General features: G+C 37.7%; 1 protein-coding gene across 1 annotated transcript in view; it reads right to left on the bottom strand.

Moving 5' to 3' along the window:
- LOC107711953 (semaphorin-3G-like) overlaps positions 1 to 3,674 on the bottom strand; it is a 29,936-nt gene extending 26,262 nt beyond the window's left edge. Inside the window, exon 1 of the mRNA XM_016517054.1 lies at positions 3,437 to 3,674. Coding sequence (XP_016372540.1) covers positions 3,437 to 3,530 — 94 coding nt within the window. The 5' untranslated portion in view covers positions 3,531 to 3,674. The remainder of the gene's footprint in view (positions 1 to 3,436) is intronic.
- Between the last annotated feature and the right edge of the window lie 18,818 nt (positions 3,675 to 22,492).

A 22,492-nucleotide genomic window follows, 5' to 3' on the forward strand; every position in this document is an offset into this window, starting at 1 on the left:
CAGATACTTTGTTTTGCCAAGCAAATGACTTTGAAGCACTTTCGGCACATCAATGCTTTTGCACATTCACAGAGCAGCCCATATATGGGATGCAGGAAGTAGAGAGCATCTGAGAAGAGGATTGTTCAAGCTAAATGCCATATTCAGCTTCATAAGCAGCTGTTATAAGCAGCTGTCAGTTTGTGGTGCAAGAATTATATTTTGCTACATGCCGTTGCTCTCCTGCTTCATCTCTGATTACAATATTCTCAGTGGCACAACTGTACATTTGTAGGGTGGGATTTTGGTAAGAGAGAGCATGTCTAATTCAGTCGCTATAGTCTGGCAGTTCCAGTTCTAACATCACCTTCAAAATTTAGAGCAATTCCTAATCTAGAACTGCAATCTCATGGGAGAGTTTCACAACATCCATTTTACAGACATGAAACTCTGTGGCCTGCTCTCTCAAACAAACGGTTCCAGGGAGCTGGGAATATTTAGGGAGTGAGAGAATGTGAACAAAACACAAGAATCATCAAACATTCTTTTAGTGAATGGTTCTTTACCCAGACCTCACAAACCATGCACAAACATCTGGGCAACGCTACAAAAAATAAACTCATTAATTCATTCATGTAAACTAAAACAAACACAGATCTGCCCACCTCTGCGTCTCTGTGTATGTTCAACCATAAAATAGAAAAGTGTGCCAGTGTGTGTATATGAATGCATGCAGGTGTGAAAGGGTGTGAGGGAGGAAAAACTGTGTGTCTCCTCCTAAATCAGCACACACATTTCACAGAGCAGAGGTCAGAACTGACCCACCAAAGGACCCCACAGATCCACACACACATACTGACCAGCTGCTGGCATACACAGGCCGTCCCTCATTTCCCATTCAAAACATAACATGCTCCCTCCAGACCAATCCATACAGCTCTGACAGCTTGATGAGTGTGTGCTTTAGCCTTTTCAGTAGGCAGAATGACCAACATGCGTTCTGAGACCCGTCGGTTTTGAAAATTTAAATATATGTCGTCCAACTGGACGGGTCTCTAGGCTGATCATTATCACTCACCCTCAATTTATTCCAAACCTGTAAGAATTTCTCTCTTATGCTGAAAACAAAAGAAGTAATTTTGAAGAATACCAAATCAAACAGTTGCTAGTCCCTATTAACTTCCATAGTAATTTTTTCCATACTATGGAAGTCAGGGACCAGCATAATAGTAAATTATCATTTGCTCACCCTCATGTTGTTACAAACCAATATGATTTTCTTTTTTCCATGGAACACAAAAAGGTGTTAGGCAGCACTGAATGAATTTTACAAGGATTGTTAAACAAAAACATATAGCCTATATATTCGACTTTAACTTATGTAGTTAATGAAACTATTAAAAAGACTGTTGCAACATTCCTTATGTAATATTAAGAATTAAAACTTAAAGGTGCAATAGGTGATTGTCTACAGAAACATTTTTTGTTATGCTGGTTGAAAGTCTCTTCACATCCCGATAGCAATCATTAAGTTAAATGGTCTAAATTTATTTATCTGTATTTATATATTCTGTGGAAGGCGTAGGACCAAGAAATGTTCGTCCAATCAAAACGCTCGGTCCGAGCGTTTTAATTGGCTTTCCTACCTGCCTGTCAAGGTATGTATTAGCATACCTAAGCGCACCCAGTTCGCGCAGACAGGATACGTCATCAGCTCGTTCACACACGCTGTGCAGACAGAGCAAGAATGGCAGACAAACATTTGCGTTCCGGGGGCGTGGCTTTGGACTGCGATTGCAGGGAGGGTGGGACATTTGCTTTCAGTGCTATCAGGCTAAAGTTAGCATTTTCCAAGATCTCCTACTCCACCTTTAAACCATTTTTAGGGACTGATAGCCTCAGTCATCATTCACTATCATTGGATCCTTTTTTCCATAAAATGAAACTAAATGGTCATTGAAGCTGTCATTCTAAAGGTGCTATAATACCAGCAAAATTTTGAAGCGAAAAAGGTGTATTGTCTATTGTAGCGATATATGAAGCACAGGTTGCCTACAGCAACACACAAGTCACTTTCAAACCAAGCAGCTTTCTGTTGGTCAACGCAGTGAATCCACGTGACCGAAATCTGCGTGGGGAAATTTTTCGCACTCACACTAATTCAAAAACGGATTGCTATTGAAATGATTGCATCTCGCCTGCGAAAATTGGCTGAACAACGGTAAATGAAATCGCAGCTTAACATTTCATAAGTAATGCGGGTTTGGAACTAGCCTACATGAGGGTGAGTTAATGACGACAGTTGTTTCATTTTTGGATGAGCTTTTTCTTTAATATCAAAGTAGCAGCGTATTACAACAAGTAAAACATCTCAAACTCCTTCAGGCCACTGCAACATTCTCCTTGCACTCTATAAATCCGGTAATAAACAGGCATGGTGCGATAAAAAGCAATAACTTTCTCGCGCACCGCGGGGAGGTGAGCGCGCGCCAGGGGAGCTCGAGGCATGAGGATCCCGGGATTTTGGATAACAGCTGAAACGGTAGCCTGGAGTCCTGGCGTAGCTTTTTCCCACAGTTTAAAAAAAGACCAGCCACAACATCTCCAGAGAAACTCACTGCCATGCAATGACGGAAACGACACTGTCGTGTTGAACAGGGCGCTCAAATTTAAATCTGATAAGGTCACCGAGGGACTTTGCGCAAAGCTTTGCTCAATATGCAAAGCGCAGGATGTGTGGGGAAAGCAATATGCGAAAAGCGACAAAGGAAACAGTTTACTAGATCACTCTGTGCATTGGTCTCTTCTTCATACACTGTAAAAATACACTTCATACACTGCACTTTTTTCGACCACTTCATATTATACTGAAGAAGAAAATCAAGTTTACATATACAATGAAGAAGTAGACATTGTGAAAAAATAAATTAACAAACAGTGCAGTGCATTATTACCTTTAATCAATGTCACTGTGCAATATAATCTAACGCGCAATTCAAATTCCTATTTATTCATATTACCTGTACTTTTCTCCATAGTACATAACAGTTCATATGTACGTTCTGTAAATGTCTGCGATTTGTACTATCCTGTAGCTGTTATATTTGAGTCCGTTTGAGTCCAGCTTCTGTTAGCAATTAACATTTTTCTGACTGATTGCCAGGTGCCTTTGCATTTTGTCACCACATGCACCTGTAAATTGTGTAGACTAATTCACACACACGATGAACCGAGGGATGGCAACATTAACCTTAACACTCAAACAGTGAAAATAAATAATCATTAATCTACTTAAAGCACTGGACCGTGTTCTCTCCTCACAGTAGCGGGATAAAGCTGAACCAGGTCATTTTACATCTGTTCATTAGATCTTTGGCTTTTGTGTTCCATTTTAAAAATGGAAAAAAAAAGAATCATTAAAAGTTCAACTCATTCAGATAAATGTGATGTAATTTACCTTTGTATGACAGTCGAAGGCGCGGCACGTTCAGTTTAGTGCTGGTGCCGAACGATAGGACCACCGCCACTAAAACCAGAACCGGTAAATCCATGTTGAATGGACCACTTTCAATGAACCTTTTTTACACTAACGGGAATAAATACTTCTCTCAGGGCTGAGTCCCCTTTATACAAGTTTGAACGAACTCCAGGCGCAAAAGATGTTGGACATCCACAGCTGCACCCGAGTGGTGAGATCCCAGGTCTCAGGTTAAGCTCGAGTCGCTCGCCTGTGCCCTATTTTCCCACACTGCTCCAGCTCAAGTGCGCACGTCTCTCTCTCTCTCTCTCTAGCTCTCTCTCTCTCTCTCTCTGTCGCTCCCTCGCTCTCTCCAGTAGTCCGTTCGTTCAGTCCTGAGAAACACCCTCCCCGCCTTCTCAGCGCCTCGAGAACTAAACGGCTCCCCGGTACTCGCCTGTCACTCGCGTTCAGTTCCTGTCATTGCGCTTCGTAGTATCAGTATCAAGGGTCCGAGTAACTGGTTCTCAGAAATATTTATATTTTTACATATAAGTTATAGCCTACTTCAAAAGCATTTCCAAACAACATTTCAGTAAAGTTAGTAAAAGCACCAAAATGACTACCGCGAACAGTCGCGTTCGCTTGAGGAGGTAACCATAGCGACAGTAGGCCGCGCGAGCGCTTTCCATTCGGCGACACGAGACAAAACTCAAATGATTATACTGCACCTTAAAAACACTGACAGGACTCGATCCTGAAAGCTATTAAATAATTCATACACTATCAATGGCAGTTTTCCAAACAAGTTAATCAAAAGGATTTCATGTGTAGAGGAACACCACTGGGAGGAACACAAAGCACTGACTTTGAATTATTATGTAGCCTATACTGGAAATAGTTTATATCCATTCATAAATCATACTGGCTTAATGCTGTTTAAAGCTACTTAAATGCATAAGAAGACTGGATGGGTTGTGAACATTAAAATCACCATATTCTTATATAAACCATAAAATAGTTAGCCTAGATATTAGCATGAAATCACGTATGTTACCCTGCATTGTAGCTGGTTTTACATGGTTTCTAGCAGGACCATGCTGGCCATTTAAGGCCATTGCCTGGTTCAAACTGGTCTTGATGATGGATCACATAGATAAACTGGTATACCAAACTGACAAGACAATCCATTTTAAGCTGATTTGAAATTATTCTTCTTAAACATTTCACAGAAAATAAAGCTCATTATTTTATTTAAATCTTTAAGATTTGTTATTTATATTTACTAAAAACATAAAATCACTGTTTCACTTTACCTCAAAAAAATTTCAAGTAAAATGCAGTGCCTAATTGTTTAAAGCATTGTGACATAGAAATTACAATAAATATTGTTTCAATATATTTACATTGAGGAGGATTGGGGCATCACAAATATTTAAAAGCTGGAAAGTATGTCTCTCTAGTATTTTAGACATTTTCACCATAAAAATGAAATAAAAAGTATTTTATCTTTCTTGCAGTAACAATTTCATTTGTCGTTGGTCTGTGCACACATTCGGTCTGCTTATAAATGTTTGTGATTGGATGTTTTGCAAGACTCTATTCTGATTATTTTGACTCCAGAACATATAACCTAAGGACACATTCCATCTCTCCCTTGATCTGCCAATTGGTGCTATTGTTGCGGCTTGCTGATTTTAATTAACTCAAGGGTTGCATTGCGGAGGTGGTTTCAAAAAGAGTCTTTTGTAAAACATGTTTTTCTGCCAGGGGGGTCAAAAGAGGTCCTGATACTCTGGGAGCGTTTAGACGCTGCAGGATCTTTTGATCAGGACAATCAAACGGAGAAAAAAGCAGACGTCATTGGTGCATGATGTCAGCATACCACTTCCAAAGCTGTTACTGTCATAGCAACGGGTGATTAGAAATGACCAGGGAAAAGGAGAGAGAGAAAGAATGTGTATTATATAGGGAAAGATTTCAGACACAGTATGACTGTTTGCCAAGTGCAAACTGTCTGGAGTACTAGAACCTGTTTTAACAGACTTTTAGTTTATTGTCTAGGACATTTTGCAGTTAAAGTCTGCTAAGAGTACTCAGTCATTCCATGTCCAAACACAGCAGCTCACGTCTAAATATACAGAAGGATTCAGGCAATGATTTAGACTGACAGCCAGTATGTTGGTGGGCTGAGAGAACAACTTTGAGATGGTGTGTGTGTGTGTGTTTCTATGGGTTGAGCACCTCCAAATCTTTCTTAGCCTCATCTCCATGTTTTAGTAGTGTACATTAATAATGATTCTGTATGCAAGCAATTTTATTTATCATTTATACTTTCTACACAGTATTGCTTTTTTGTCCCCAAAAAACTATTATTTAATTGACATCTAATGGGAGACAGCAGAGAAATTATTCCGTGATCCTTCTGTACAGAGCTTTTCACAGTTTGGACAATTATAAAGTTAAATGGAGTAAATCAATTATATGTTACCATTTAAATCACTAAAGCTAAAGCTAAATTAATGCAAAATGTTTTTGATAAACGTGATGATAAACTGATGAACAATGTTGCTTCTCTCAAATACCTTCTTATCTTTTAACTTACTTAAAGGGATAGTTCACCCAAAAATGAAAATTACCCCATGATTTACTCACCCTCAAGCCATCCTAGGTGTATATGACTTTCCGCTTTCAGACAAATACAATCGGAATCATATTAAAAAATGTCCTAGCTCTTCCAAGCTTTATAATGGCAGTGAATGGGTGTTGATATTCAGTAGTCCAATAGAAGTCCAATAAAGTGTGTCCATCCATCATAAAAAAGTGTTCCACATGGCTCCGGGGGGTTAATAAAGGCCTCCTGAGGCAATTTTCATTTTTGGGTGAACTATCCCTTTAAAGGTTGGATGATTTCAGACCAGAGAAAGAGAAGAGAGAAAACTAGAATGAAAATACTAGAAAAGCGACAAGTTGCTTCATCAAAGAGCGTGTGTGAACCACCTGCTAGACATATGAAATGTGAGGTAACCACCAATCCCTGCTGGGGCTTGACCTTTGACCCCATGAAGAGGAAAGAGATCAATTATAGAAAGTCTTGATTGTACTGTGACCTCTGACACAAAGCTCATTCTCCTCTCTTCCTTTGCTCTTTTTCTCATTAGTCTTATTTTCCTTTTGAGGATATTACAGTGTACTTGTCATCCCACCCTTTCCTCTTTTCAAGCTATTTCTCTCAGACTGATAACAGTTGCGACAATGATGGAAGCACACATACACAAATTCACTTCCAGCTTGCTAAAAGAAATTGAGAGATGATGGTGCATGTATTTATAGGAAATGACATCTCAGAGCTCAGGGGCTTTGTGTGCATGTCTATCTAAGTGTGGGACTTGATGATAGATTATCAGAGGAGGTCTCCAGAATAGTGTGTATTTAAGGCATATGGCCAGATACACAACAACTTCAACCTTCCCTGGCCAATAGGTAGATTAATGAACAGATCTGAACCCAAAACTACAGTACAATTACACCCTAAATTCTGCATCCTGATTTATAGTTCTGAATATATTCACGCTCAAGCCACTATGTGGAATGCATCTTTGAGTTTGGGCTTGGTATGGCTCTGTTTGAATCTTCTCTGAATTTGAGGAGGTAATTTGATAACCTGAAACTGATAAGGGTTTTGTATAAATGTGATTACTCATGAAGTTCTGATAACATGCCCCAGTTTGCGGTCTGGAGAGGGCGTGATGCTTTGCAGCAATTGGTCAAGTATGTTAGGGTTATGACCCTGACACAGATGATCATAGTGACATTGTCATTGACCGTGACTCGTGACCTTTGACCACCTGTGCATTCGGATTTCATTTATTTGTTTACCATCAAAACCCCAGTGCTCATAAATCATAACTGTCAAAACAGTGTGTGTTTGTGTGTGTGGGTTTAGAGGTAATTGTGTGGCTTTGAGTGACCTGTCAGTCTGTATGTTTGCAGGTGTGTGAATGTATATTTCTGAGAAAAAAATGGTTTAGCATAAATATTTAGGTTTGTGCACATCAATGCCCATTGTGTTTAGTCTGTTGAACTGTGAATGCATGTGTGGTTTTAAAATCTGTTTTTAATGTGATAACAGCTGAATATTAGAGATTCATGTTTACAGTGGTGCAATAGGTCAATTACCAACAACAGCTAGGTTGTAGTAGATCATAGGCACACACACGCACACACACACACACACACACACACACACACACCAGTTGCAGCTGAACATACTTGTGAATATGCTGATTGTCCTCAAGACTAAAATGTCTCTCACATCTAGATTCCTAGATGTCAAAAATAGAAAATGTCTCTCACCCTCCTCTTTCTGAGCTTCAGTAATCTATAAAACTAAACTCTGAACAACAATTTTTAAGTCAAATAAATTATAAAATACTTATTCCTATTACACAGCTCTGAGAATTAATTGATACTGACTGGTCAAACAATATTCTGCATTCAAATATTTATATATTTTAAATAATTGTGATTTTTATAAACGATTATAAATTATCACATTAATTGTTTTAATTTGTATAACATATAATTATTTATTTATTTATTTCTAGATTAAGTATTTATTTATAGATACAAACTTATTTAAAGATTATGCAAACTACCGTTCAAAGGTTTGGGGCCAATACATTTTTTTTTTTTTTTTGAGAAATTAATACTTTTATATAGCAAGGACACATTAAAGATAAAAAATGACAGTAAAGACATTTATAATGTTACAAAATGTTTCTGCTTCAAATAAATACTGTTCTTTTGAACTTTCTATTCATCACAATTTATCACAGTTTCAACAAAAATATCAAGCAGCACAACTGTTTTTTTAACACTGATAATAATAATAATAATCATCATCATAATAATAAATGTTTCTTGAGCACCAAATAAACATATTAAACTGATTTCTAAAGGATCATGAGACACTGAAGACTGGAGTAATAAAATTCAGCTTTGCCATCACAGGAATAAATACAATTTTAAAATATAATTTTAAAAAAAAGTGAAATAATAATATTTTTACAATTTTTAACAACAATAAAAAATTCCAAACTTTTAAATTGTAGTGTGTATATACTGTATGTGTGCTCATGCTTCTAAACTTATGAGAGCTGAACCTTTGAACCTTTTCCCTCTTTTCATCCTTCATTCTGTTTTTCTTTTATCCCTGTCCTCTGCTATTACCATGCACAGAACAGAATCCAGAGCCAGCTGCTCAGTTTGAACAGAAATTAGTGAATGAAAGGATGAAACGATTTGCTCTGCCTGCTCCCCAGCCTATTTCCTCCCTCTGTTTCCTCCCATCTTTATTTCAGTGCTGTTTTGTGGTTGATCTGGTTGCTGTGTTTTGGCTTTTTGGGGGCCTCTGGAGTCTGTATCAGCATCAGAAATTCTGCGGTCTTAACTGTTAACACAGCTAAAGTTTGTCTGGAAAAGGTTTTAGTAGCTGTTTAACACAATAGCTCCCTCATGTTAACCCTCTAAACCCGTATGACTTCCATCCACAGAACAGAAAAGAAGAAAAATTGAAGACTGTTTACCATGCAGTTACAATAAATGGGGACTTGAGTATCCTAAACAGACACAAAAGCGCCATAAAAGTGTCATAAATGTGGTCCATACCAGTCATGCATTATATTCAAAGTCTTCTGAAGTCATATGATAGCTTTGTGTAACAAACAGACCAAAATAGTAATTTAAGGGATAGTTCACCCAAAAAAATGAAAATTGTCATCATTCATCATTCCAAATATGACTTTCTTTCTCCTGTGGAAAATAAGATTTTTTTTAGAAATTGGAAATCAGTGGTCACCAAAATTGTCTGGTTAACAATATTCAATACTGAACAAAATTATAAACGCAACACTTTTGTTTTTGCCCCCATTTTTCATGAGCTGAACTCAAAGATCTAAGACTTTTTCTATGTACACAAAAGGCCTGTTTCTCTCAAATATTGTTCACAAATCTGTCTAAATCTGTGTTAGTGAGCATTTCTCCTTTGCCGAGATAATCCATCCACCTCACAGGTGCGGCATATCAAGATGCTGAAAAAAGTGTTGCGCTTATAATTTTGTTCAGTGTATAAAATATCTTGTTTTGTGTTTCAAAGAAGAAAGTAGGTTTGAAATGGCATGAGGGTGAGTATATGATGACAGAATTTTAATTTTTGGGGTTAAATATCCCTTTAACAATTCGATAAAGCACAGATATTAAAACGCTCTAAATAAAAACACAAGATCAATATGCGCGTGTGTGAATTTCATGTGTGTTTAGGGTGTGTCCAATTCATTTACTAACTTAATTCCCCCACACAGAAAGTTCAGCAACATAACGAATGAATCACATTGATTTATAATGCTACTAAAAGCCATTGCGGATATCCAACGAGAGGATTTTTGGGTGTGTTTGTGGGTGTGCTCATGGGAATGCCACATAAAATGGTGATATATGCCTCAATGTACGGATGTACACAGCACAGCAATTGAACAAAGCTGGGCTATGGTATTTTAATTTGAGCACACTGAATAAACATTTGGAGATCATGAAGAGAATGTTTGTGTTTGTGCTTGTGTTTGTCGATCTATGTGTGAGGAAATGAGGGTGCTAGAAAGCTTATAGACAATCATGAAGGTTTTATGAGGCTCTGCTACTCTGTCTGAACCCAATGAAGACCAGACCTCACCTTAATCCTGCTTTATTTCATACAAATACCTTTCTCTCTGCCTCCCTCTATTTAAAACACTGAGATTTATTTTAGATAAGTGTTTGACTCCCAAACCTCCACTAAAGAAGCCCATTTGCCCCCAAAGAACCTCTAAACCGCCCCAAAATTCCACAAGGCCCTTGATAATGATCCAAACTTTGGATCTGCCCCACCTACTGCTCTAGCTGCCAAACCCAGTCACCAGAACCCCAGACCACCTCCTCCTTCATTTATTTTTATATTTTATTCACTTTGATTATTGTCGAATGCGTTTGACTTAAAGAGAGCAATACAATTCAGACTGGAATTTGGCTGCAAAGCCAATAAGATTTTTCATTGACTTTTTGGATAATTGCAGTCTGCAGAAAATAAGTTTTGTGATAATCTTCAAAAATGAACAAAACTTTTATGAATTCTGAAGATTAAACGTAAACACCAGAAGTAAAAAGTTAGACTATAAACAAACTACTGTACACTACTGTCACACAAATGTCACAATCACTATAGGTTTACGACAACTCTATTAATCTTTTTTGAAAATCTGCAGGTTGGAAAGTTTGAGTTAGAATAGTTTGCAAGAAAACGATTATAAACACAACGAGGCTGTGAAGGTGGACTAGTGAGTAGATCAGTTTTCCTTCTTGAGTTTTCCTTGTTTAATGTCCCTGACAACTTCTGTAGTCTCATTTAGCCACTTGTTAGCAATCGCCTTTTTTAAGACGTTTTTTTTTTTTAATCAAGAGTGTGGTATTACTCGTGTAGTTTATGCTGTAGAATAAAACGTGAAAATATTATGAGCTTGTGTTAATCACAAATCTTATTTTTAGACAAATACCCAATCAGAAAACTCATTGACTTCGGAAATAGAACCGAAAGTGCTAAAATTATATCTTGTTTCGGGGTTTTAGGACTCATTCCTGCAGCACTCTATTGCACTTTGTTATAGTTTGATGTTAGCATGTTGCAAAGCTCACAATGTGATACTCTAATGCAAAATATTGGATAAAATAGTATTTGTTTTATTACACTGAATTATTTTATCAATTCTTTTCTTTAAAGTAAACATAGGTTTATTCATAAGCAACATTTGTCTTGCTTCGTTTAACATTTTGGATGTATTTTTCATTGAGCATGTCACAATGCATTCTGGGAAGAAAACATGATACTGATAAACATAACATAAATTTTCGTCACTTCACTCAAACATATATTACTTACTTTCTTCTGTGGAACACATGAGAAGATATTTTAAAGAATGTTTCAGCTAATACAATGAAAATCAGTGGGGTCCAAAATGACACTGGCCCCTATTGACTTCCATTGTATTAAAAAACTTTTTTTGTGTGTGTGTGTTCCACAGAAGAAAGTAAGTCTTAAGGGTTTGGAATGACATGAAGGTGAGTAAATGATGACAGAATGTTTATTTTTGGGTGAACTAACCCTGTTAACTGGTCACTAGGTTTTTGAAACAGAACATATATTACTTGTTTTAAATAACATAAGGACGCCATTCATCTTTCTTCCCAATAAATATACACAGTCACTCCCTAACCTACGCGCACAGGTCCACTATAAGTCTGTTTCCTGTCAAGAATCTGGGAGCTTTGCCTTAACGTCTCAATGGAAATACCAGTGCACATTCTACAAAGCCTTCTGGACACACACACGCAGCCTCGGGCTAATTTCCCATTTCCATATGGCGCCTGGTCCTAATCCTTCGGTGTGACTTTAAGGCAATAGGTCCCATAGGCAAACACACATATATACACATACAGAACCATGCCATATACACACTCAGTCATCCACCAACACAAAGGGGTAATTTATTTAAGTTGGACACACACAGTAAAGTATTGGCAGTTTTGTTTATAGATCAGAGTTGAAATGGTCTTTGTGCCTCCTGGACATTTACTACCAATTACCACCAATTACCCTCTCAAACCAGCCACAGCAGGAACTTTATAGTCAGTCACACGAACACACACTGCATCTATTAGATGCATTCACACATGCATTACATGCATTAGGCTATCCAAAAACACAGGCTTCTTAAAATCAGCAATATATTAAGTATTATTAAAACGTATAAAACGTATTAAACCTATATGAACACATACAAATCTCAACAGCATGAACCACATACTTTTCATTTGCGCATACACACTCATAACAGGCTAGAACAGACATATATACACTTTCAACACAGTCAAGAGTCCAGACTCCCCGGAGATGAGCAGATTAGCCAGGGCCAAAACCACTAATCCACACAAACACACACTTGTGCTGCTTTAAAAGATGACAAGCAAAACATCGGTTCTGTTGCTGAATGACAATCACCACCGGAATCCACAGAACCACAAACAGCCAATTGTTTCACAACTTACCTATCACCCACTAACAAGGGTCATGGGGTCAAAGGTTAAAACCACATAACCTCCTAAAGGGGAATTGTGTTACCTGTGGACAAAGGGTGAGCAAAAAAGAGGGATGAGGAAGAGAGAAAGACAAAACCTGTGCTATCAAAGTGATATATTGAAGCAGATGGTTTGTACATTTTTCAAACACAAAACTCAAGACAATGAACTCCACTGCCAAGGCTGAACAAATTAATCAATTGCACTACAAAAAAGCTGACAATTTACCATTGTGAGCAACACGCTGTACTGTATATATTAATAAAACGTAATTTATCCTCCTATGTACAACACATATGGCCCATCCACATTCACTCACACTTTGACTTTTGGCGTGGACCCAGTCAAAATCTGGCATTTCCATCGGCAGCCATTGATCAAAACAATCTTTTACATGGCAATGGCCCAGCAATCACAAACGCTAGTGACGATGACCAAGCAAAATTCCAGCAATCCTCTGGCAGCTGACCAGTTATCATCAGGAGGTTGGCATAGCACCATTGGCGTTCACCTGGCAGCCAGTGACCTTTAAACTTTCACATTGCAGATATTTTTCCTCATGCACCAATTCCCAGACTCATACTGAGTGAAGGAGACAGGCAGACTGACACACACACACACACACAGACACACACACACACACACACACACATAGAGTATTAATATTACACACTAATCTAATGCACACTAATCTAACACACTGTATTAATCTTCAAGGTTGTGTACCTTGACTTTTCATCATGAAGTTCATTCTTCATATGTACAGCTGTGTGGATATTAAAGCCTTATTGTTCACAGTTCACACACACACACACACACTAGTTGGTGCACATGAGGCCTCAGCCCTGTCTTTCATCTGTTTAAACAACTTACTCCGAGTCCTTTGTGAAGACAAATCTATTTGTCAGCTCTACAAAGACACAAACTTCAGGACATCGTTCAAGCCATGCCTTCAAGACTTCCCTAGAGCGCAAGCAAAACCTGATTTAATGGCAGAGTTAGCAGGTAAGGTCATATTAAACTCCATAGAAACATCTTTGCTTAGCTTATTCGATTATGAAGGCTGCTATCATAATCTATATGTTTACCTTTCTAGATCGTCTGATTCCTGCATTATTCTTCTAGTCAGATTTTGAAATATTTTCAAGGATATTTACTGCTGACAGAAGATTTTCTTTGTCAAAACTTTTACTTTATCTGGCTTAATTTATCTTTACTTGATCTTTTTAGTTTTGCGAAAATAACAAAATTGTTCAGAAATGTTTGTTCATGGGAGTCTTTTTTGTCTGCTTTTTGTCTCCGTATTCATTTTCTGCTAAGGTAAGACAGAAAGAGAAATATGGAGAAATGGGGTTAGATAAACCATTTTACACAGCTGTTCTAGAATAAATTAACAATTAAAAAAAATAATAAATCAATGAATAAATTTCTATTTTTGTCTTTTTTCTGCAAATATATCTACACATCTTTGTTTACATAAGAAGCAAAATTGCACAAGAGTTGTTTTAAAAGAATCCTGTATATCTTGAATTAAGTATTTTTCTTACCCCATTATCAGAGTTTAAGCATAAACCTCACTTAAACAAGAAAAAATAAGCATTTTGGCAATGGGGTAAGAAAAATAAATTCAGATAAAGATATTCTCTGAAAACACATCGTACTATCTTACACAATTTTGCTTCTTGATCTTGTTTTAATGACTTTTCGATATTTTTACTGGTCAACAAGACAAAAACATTTATGAAGAAAAGGCAGTGTAGGCTGTGAGTATGTAAGTGTTTATGGGTAAGGGCTGAATTATTTTATGATGGATGACACAAACCATCACCCCCTCATTCTAGTCCCTGTGTGTTTGTGTGTGGTTCCTCAGTCCACAAAACAAGATAATCTAGGAAAAATGCTGTGGGAACATTTAAACACACACACAGGTATGTCTGATGTTCTGGAACTAATTTTCTGCTGTTGCAAAGGGAGGTAATCTACTGAACGTGCTGTTTCCACATCCATAATCAGCACAAATCACCACCACGATAACAGCCTCATTCCCAGAGCAGAATGAGTGAGTTATTGAGAAAGAGAGAGAGTACATGAACTGAGGGAAGGTGAGGTACTCTGTCCTCTAAATTTAAGACAATCTAGATTCCAAAACAGCAGTATCAACCTATCAGCACTGACACTCAGCAACTACCATCAAGAGGCAAGAAACAAGATGCTTTATGGAGGGACCTTTTCTTGTAAGACACATACATACATACCTTATAAATCACACTAGCAGAATGGATTAATACACATATGTGGATGAAAAAAGGTCAGCTTATAGTTAGCACACATACTTTATAACCAAGAGAGTCATGCATCTTTCTGTGTGGCATCAATGACAGTTCCCTATGGAACTGGCCCCTATTGACTTCCATTGTATTAAAAAACTTTTTTTGTGTGTGTGTGTTCCACAGAAGAAAGTAAGTCTTAAGGGTTTGGAATGACATGAAGGTGAGTAAATGATGACAGAATGTTTATTTTTGGGTGAACTAACCCTGTTAACTGGTCACTAGGTTTTTGAAACAGAACATATATTACTTGTTTTAAATAACATAAGGACGCCATTCATCTTTCTTCCCAATAAATATACACAGTCACTCCCTAACCTACGCGCACAGGTCCACTATAAGTCTGTTTCCTGTCAAGAATCTGGGAGCTTTGCCTTAACGTCTCAATGGAAATACCAGTGCACATTCTACAAAGCCTTCTGGACACACACACGCAGCCTCGGGCTAATTTCCCATTTCCATATGGCGCCTGGTCCTAATCCTTCGGTGTGACTTTAAGGCAATAGGTCCCATAGGCAAACACACATATATACACATACAGAACCATGCCATATACACACTCAGTCATCCACCAACACAAAGGGGTAATTTATTTAAGTTGGACACACACAGTAAAGTATTGGCAGTTTTGTTTATAGATCAGAGTTGAAATGGTCTTTGTGCCTCCTGGACATTTACTACCAATTACCACCAATTACCCTCTCAAACCAGCCACAGCAGGAACTTTATAGTCAGTCACACGAACACACACTGCATCTATTAGATGCATTCACACATGCATTAGTCTATGGCTGCTATCCAAAAACACAGGCTTCTTAAAATCAGCAATATATTAAGTATTATTAAAACGTATTAACATTTCTAAACCTATATGAACACATACAAATCTCAACAGCATGAACCACATACTTTTCATTTGCGCATACACACTCATAACAGGCTAGAACAGACATATATACACTTTCAACACAGTCAAGAGTCCAGACTCCCCGGAGATGAGCAGATTAGCCAGGGCCAAAACCACTAATCCACACAAACACACACTTGTGCTGCTTTAAAAGATGACAAGCAAAACATCGGTTCTGTTGCTGAATGACAATCACCACCGGAATCCACAGAACCACAAACAGCCAATTGTTTCACAACTTACCTATCACCCACTAACAAGGGTCATGGGGTCAAAGGTTAAAACCACATAACCTCCTAAAGGGGAATTGTGTTACCTGTGGACAAAGGGTGAGCAAAAAAGAGGGATGAGGAAGAGAGAAAGACAAAACCTGTGCTATCAAAGTGATATATTGAAGCAGATGGTTTGTACATTTTTCAAACACAAAACTCAAGACAATGAACTCCACTGCCAAGGCTGAACAAATTAATCAATTGCACTACAAAAAAGCTGACAATTTACCATTGTGAGCAACACGCTGTACTGTATATATTAATAAAACGTAATTTATCCTCCTATGTACAACACATATGGCCCATCCACATTCACTCACACTTTGACTTTTGGCGTGGACCCAGTCAAAATCTGGCATTTCCATCGGCAGCCATTGATCAAAACAATCTTTTACATGGCAATGGCCCAGCAATCACAAACGCTAGTGACGATGACCAAGCAAAATTCCAGCAATCCTCTGGCAGCTGACCAGTTATCATCAGGAGGTTGGCATAGCACCATTGGCGTTCACCTGGCAGCCAGTGACCTTTAAACTTTCACATTGCAGATATTTTTCCTCATGCACCAATTCCCAGACTCATACTGAGTGAAGGAGACAGGCAGACTGACACACACACACACACACAGACACACACACACACACACACACACATAGAGTATTAATATTACACACTAATCTAATGCACACTAATCTAACACACTGTATTAATCTTCAAGGTTGTGTACCTTGACTTTTCATCATGAAGTTCATTCTTCATATGTACAGCTGTGTGGATATTAAAGCCTTATTGTTCACAGTTCACACACACACACACACACTAGTTGGTGCACATGAGGCCTCAGCCCTGTCTTTCATCTGTTTAAACAACTTACTCCGAGTCCTTTGTGAAGACAAATCTATTTGTCAGCTCTACAAAGACACAAACTTCAGGACATCGTTCAAGCCATGCCTTCAAGACTTCCCTAGAGCGCAAGCAAAACCTGATTTAATGGCAGAGTTAGCAGGTAAGGTCATATTAAACTCCATAGAAACATCTTTGCTTAGCTTATTCGATTATGAAGGCTGCTATCATAATCTATACATATTCTATATATATTGCTGACGGAAGATTTGCTTTGTCAAAAAGGATTTTACCTTATCGGGCTTAATTAATCTTCACTTGATCTTTTTAGTTTTGTGAAAATAACATAAATCTTCAGGAATGTCTTCATGGGTGTCTTCATTTGTCTGCTTTTTGTCTCTATATTCTTTTTTTTTTAAATTATTATTATTATATTACATATCTTTCATATTTCTTAATATGAAATTTCTTTGTCTTTTCCACTAATATATCTACACATCTTTAAAAACATATATTTACTTAAGTATTTTCTTACACCATTGTCAGACTTTAAAACTCACTTAAACAAGAAAAAATAAACATTTTGGCAATGGGGTAAGGAAAATAATTTCAGATAAAGACGTTCTCTGAAAACACATCTTACTACCTTACACAGTTTTGCTTCTTGATCTTGTTTTAATGACATTTTGATATTTTTACTGGACAACAAGACAAAAACACGAAGAAAAGGCAGTGTAGGCTGTGAGAGGTATGTAAGTGTTTATGTGGAAGGGCTGAATTAGTTTATGATGGATGACACAAACCATCACTCCCTCATTCTAGGGACTGTGTGTTTGTGTGTGGTTCCTCAGCCCACAAAACAAGATAATCTAGGAAAAATGCTGTGGGAACATTCAAATGCCCTCACAACACACACACAGGTTTGTCTGATGTTCTGGAACTAATTTTCTGCTGTTGCAAAGGGAGGTAATCTACTGAATGTGCTGTTTCCACAACCATAATCAGCACAAATCACCACCACGATAACAGCCTCATTCCCACAGAGGAATGAGTGAGTGAGTGAGTGAGTGAGTAAGAGAGAGTACTTGAGCAGAGGGAAGATGAGGTACTCTGTCCTCTAAATTGAAAGACAATCTAGATTCAAAAACAGCAGCATCAACCAATCAGCAATGACAATCGGTGACTCCCATCGAGAGGCAAGAAACAAGATGCTTAATGGAGGGACATTTTCTTGTTAAACACATACACATCCATTATAAATCACTAGAATGGATTAATATGCATATGAGGATGAAAAAAAAAGATCTAAAACCTACAGTTAACACACATACTTTATAACCAAAAGTGTCATGCATCTTTTTTTCTGCGTGGCACCAATGACAGTTCCCTATGGAAGCTTCTTTCCGCCATGGAATTTTTTTTTTAAAAAAGGAAAAAAAGTTTATAACTCACAATTCTGACTTTTTTTCTTTTTCTTGCTTTTGAGAGTTTATATTTCACAATTTGGACTTTTTGTCTCAGAATTGTGAGAGAATTGAGAGATATATAATCAGAATTGCAAGTAAAAAATAGTCTGGATTGTGAAATAAAAAGTCACAATTACAGTACCTTTTAATTTCTGTGGTGGAAATAAACTTCTGTAGCATACTTTTTAAATACCTTTACCATTTTTATAAGCTATATAATAACAAATAACCATAAAATATATATGGCATGTGTGTTATGTATATTATATGCAATATTATATGTATGACTGATTTCTTTTACGTTTTAGACACTTTTTTCAAATCAGTTTGAATTGTCATGACACTTCTGTGTATAGCAATAAAGGACTGTGACAGTATGTCATATTAATATATTTCAGTACAAATGCAGGTCACAAGTGACGAGGCAGTACATCGCTTCATTCCTCTTTCAGCCCACTGACTGTACAAGAGTCAAAGGTCAAACTTGCATTGTCCGTTGCCAATGTCGGTGGAGAGTAGAGATTTCCTGATCACATAAACTTGTATTGTTCAACTGAAGAGGGCCACACCTCTGCTGGTAAACACACACACACTTAGTAGAGTGACTGATAGAGACATCAGACAGAAAGCAGAGAAACAGACAACAAAAGAGCAAAAAGACACAATCCAGACTTTCATAAGTTTCACTTTATAAACATCACATTCAGATGACACAGAGACACAGATTCATAGGGAAACAGATTGGATAAATGAAAGTGATTGATCAAAAACAGTTCTCAAAAGTATACAGTATTCACACAGCAGCAAAGACTAGGATTAATCTGCCTTTACAGTATTGAACTGCCAGTCAAGATGGTTTGGCTTCTTATGAGTATATCACACAAAATGTCACAACTGTAATTTCCCACAGGATCCTGCAGCGTCCTTCACGCTGTCTTGCTCTGTCTCACCCCACACAGACACTGATCCTTTATTACAGGCCAGAATAATTCAGTCTCTAGCCTGAAAAGACAGACAAAGAGAAGAAGGAGGAAAGAAAAAAGAGAGAAGTAGGACTGGTCCGTAAAGAGTGGTAGACATGGATCCTATGGAGAGTTTACATCGGTCAGACTAGCAAAAATCACAGGAAATCACACATGATGTTCTGATTCGACATCCCTTCAGCCTTTAGAGACTGAAGCTCAAAACTCACTGCAGTTTCTGTCAGAATTTTTTGTGAGGTTTGGCCAGGTTTAAGATTTTTCTCCTGACTGAAAATAAAGAAATAATTTCCACACATATAGGCCTATACTAAAAAGTTTGAGGTGGGTAAGATTTGTTTTTTGTTTTTGATAGGAGACTCTTATGTTTACCAAGGCTGCATTTATTTGATCAAAAATGCAGTAAAAAAAACTATAATTTAAATATTACAATTATTATATTACAATTTAAAATAAATGTTTTCTATTTTAATATATATTTTATTACTGTGCTGGCAGACCTGTATTTTCAGCAGCCATTACTCCAGTCTTCAATGTCACATGATCCTTCAGAAATCATTCTAATATGCTGATTTGAAAATAGAAAAAATAAATTTATGGATGATTCATCTACATTTAAATCTGTGTTCGTACTGTTACTGGGTTTGTATATTGTAATTATGAACGTCATGTGCAATAGTTTTGCAGAAGCATTTGGCAGGCAGATGTGTGGGTTTACACAACCGCGCAGTAGGAGAGAGAGAGATGGGGTGGAAGATGCAAAAAAGGTCTATGTGTGTGTGTACTTAGCGATTGTGTTTCTGTTTTTGTTAATGGTCAAGTTCTGGATGAGTATGTACACTTACATTCGCACAATTCCCTAACTGACCCCCTGCAGAAGTCACTGCATGTGCTCAAACATCTCACACACTCCACATACACATACACACAATCCGTGTGTCAGTCAGCCGAATGTTGAAGGAGAGACAGAGCCTCCATCATGGAGGGAGGGATTTACATGAGAAAAGGAGGAGAAGATGCATGAAGAAGATGACAAATGCATCATTCATTCATTCAAGATTACTTAGGATGGAGGGATGAGGAGAGAAGGACAGGCTGTAATTAAACAAATCTCAATGACAAACGAGTACTCTCACTCACTCAACACTCCCTTCTCAAAGCTGACAAACACACCATCATCACACACACACACACACATATATATACAACCATCCTCACACATCCTCCCTTCAGCAATCACATCTGAAAGAATGTATAACACACATTCTTACTCTTGCGTGTGCTGCACACACTTGCACAGAAACCCCCTAGTTCATAAAAACTTAAGTACTGTAACACATAATATCTTACAGCCTCATAATTCTGTCTCTGTGTTTGAGGAACATCTCATCTCACCTTGGGCCTGTACCTCTGCTCCCCAGCTTTATTTAAGATAGGAAAGAACAGTTCATCTCACGGCTAGTTCAATAACATGCGCACTTTGCTTTTTGGCCCATATCCTTTTTTCTGTGGGGATTTTTTCCACACTAAATTCAATCTCAACGTCTCTGATTAAACCAGAGCTAGAATTAGACACCCTAGTTCTGGGTTATTTCGCTTCTATGGAACATGATGAAATTTCTATGAAACACTATTGTTGAATTCTAATTCCAGTTTTAGATTACACAACAGCTGTTTGTCTTTCTCAGGCTAATTTCATAACGAGCATTTTATGTATTCTGATTAAACATAATATTTTAACACTTTTTGAATACATTTGTACTGATTGAGTTACAGGAATACCTTGAATTTACCTTGATTTTTCTGTGTTTTCTTACATAATACATGCCATCTCCTTGGTAACAAAGTACACTTACTAAACTATGCCACAACTGTGGGACAGTCTTAATTAAATTAATAAATTAAAACATCAATATGACTGTTATTCATCTAGCCATGATGGATGGATGGATCTTAGTGTGAAATCGGGTATTCGATCAGTATAAAGTAGAGAAATATGTTGATTGCATATCATTAGTGTGGTTTGGGTTATAGAGCTCATGTATCTTGTGATTTAAACTTTGGCCGCTGTGAGGACTTCCATCTGCAAAACTTTGTCCAAACACAGCCAGATCACATCAGACAGGAACAAACCCACACAATGAGAATTGTGAATAACTCAACATCAACAATCTCTCTGCTCAAACCTCTCCACCTGAAGATGGAGAAAGCATATTTTCTATTCTGGTCCCTTAGCCTCTTCGTATGTGTCCTATTGCTTTTCCATATGCTGACCCTTACTCACACATATCTGATAATAATCAAAATCCTTTGGCCAAACACTCACATGCCCATGTGCACGTACACATACGTAGACAGACAAGAATGTAAGACATTTTTGGAGGGAAAAAAATTAAAATCAACAACATAAACACTTCCATGTAGCCTACTTGTCAACATGGATTTAGTAGTGCCTTAAAGAGCAAGCTTACTCCAACCTATCAAAATCCAAGCCAATAGATAGTCTCTTATGCTAAACATCTGATTTTTACAGATGAAACATGCTCGGCCCATACAAAAAAAAAAAAAAACTCAAATATTTTCTCTTTTCTCTAGACATTTATGTCACAACTTGGAAACAAAGGTCATCTTCATCATACTGGGGTTGTAGAGCTATGATTACTGTGCTTAATATGTAGGAATATAGAGAGTATAGAAGTGGGTGAGAGGAAAGAGAGCGAGAGAAAGCAGGGGAAGTGAGGTCTCTGAGGTGTAAAGGGTCTGGCCTCTCTCAGGACCTTCCAAAAACTCCCACAGGCCTGTCAGAAGCCTGGGGCTGGAGTAGAAGATGCCCCAGGGAGAGAGTCTGACCCTGGGCTGCCCTCTGGGCCTGAGCAGGGGGGGAAGCAAGGCGCTTTTGTGTCTACTGGCTCCACCCACTGTGTGCCCTCCACACCTTTGCTTTATCACTCCCAAAACTTCCTTTATTACCTTGCTTTATTCATTTTTACTCCCTCATGAGTATTTAATTTCATCCCTCTTATAGTCCATTCATTTCTGCCCAGTCTGCAAATTCAAATTCAATGTGGTGAAAAAAGGAGGACGTTCTCTTGCCTT

This window comes from Sinocyclocheilus rhinocerous, unplaced genomic scaffold (genome assembly GCF_001515625.1).
Source record: "Sinocyclocheilus rhinocerous isolate Xijiao unplaced genomic scaffold, SAMN03320098_v1.1 scaffold1168, whole genome shotgun sequence".
NCBI lineage: Eukaryota > Metazoa > Chordata > Actinopteri > Cypriniformes > Cyprinidae > Sinocyclocheilus > Sinocyclocheilus rhinocerous.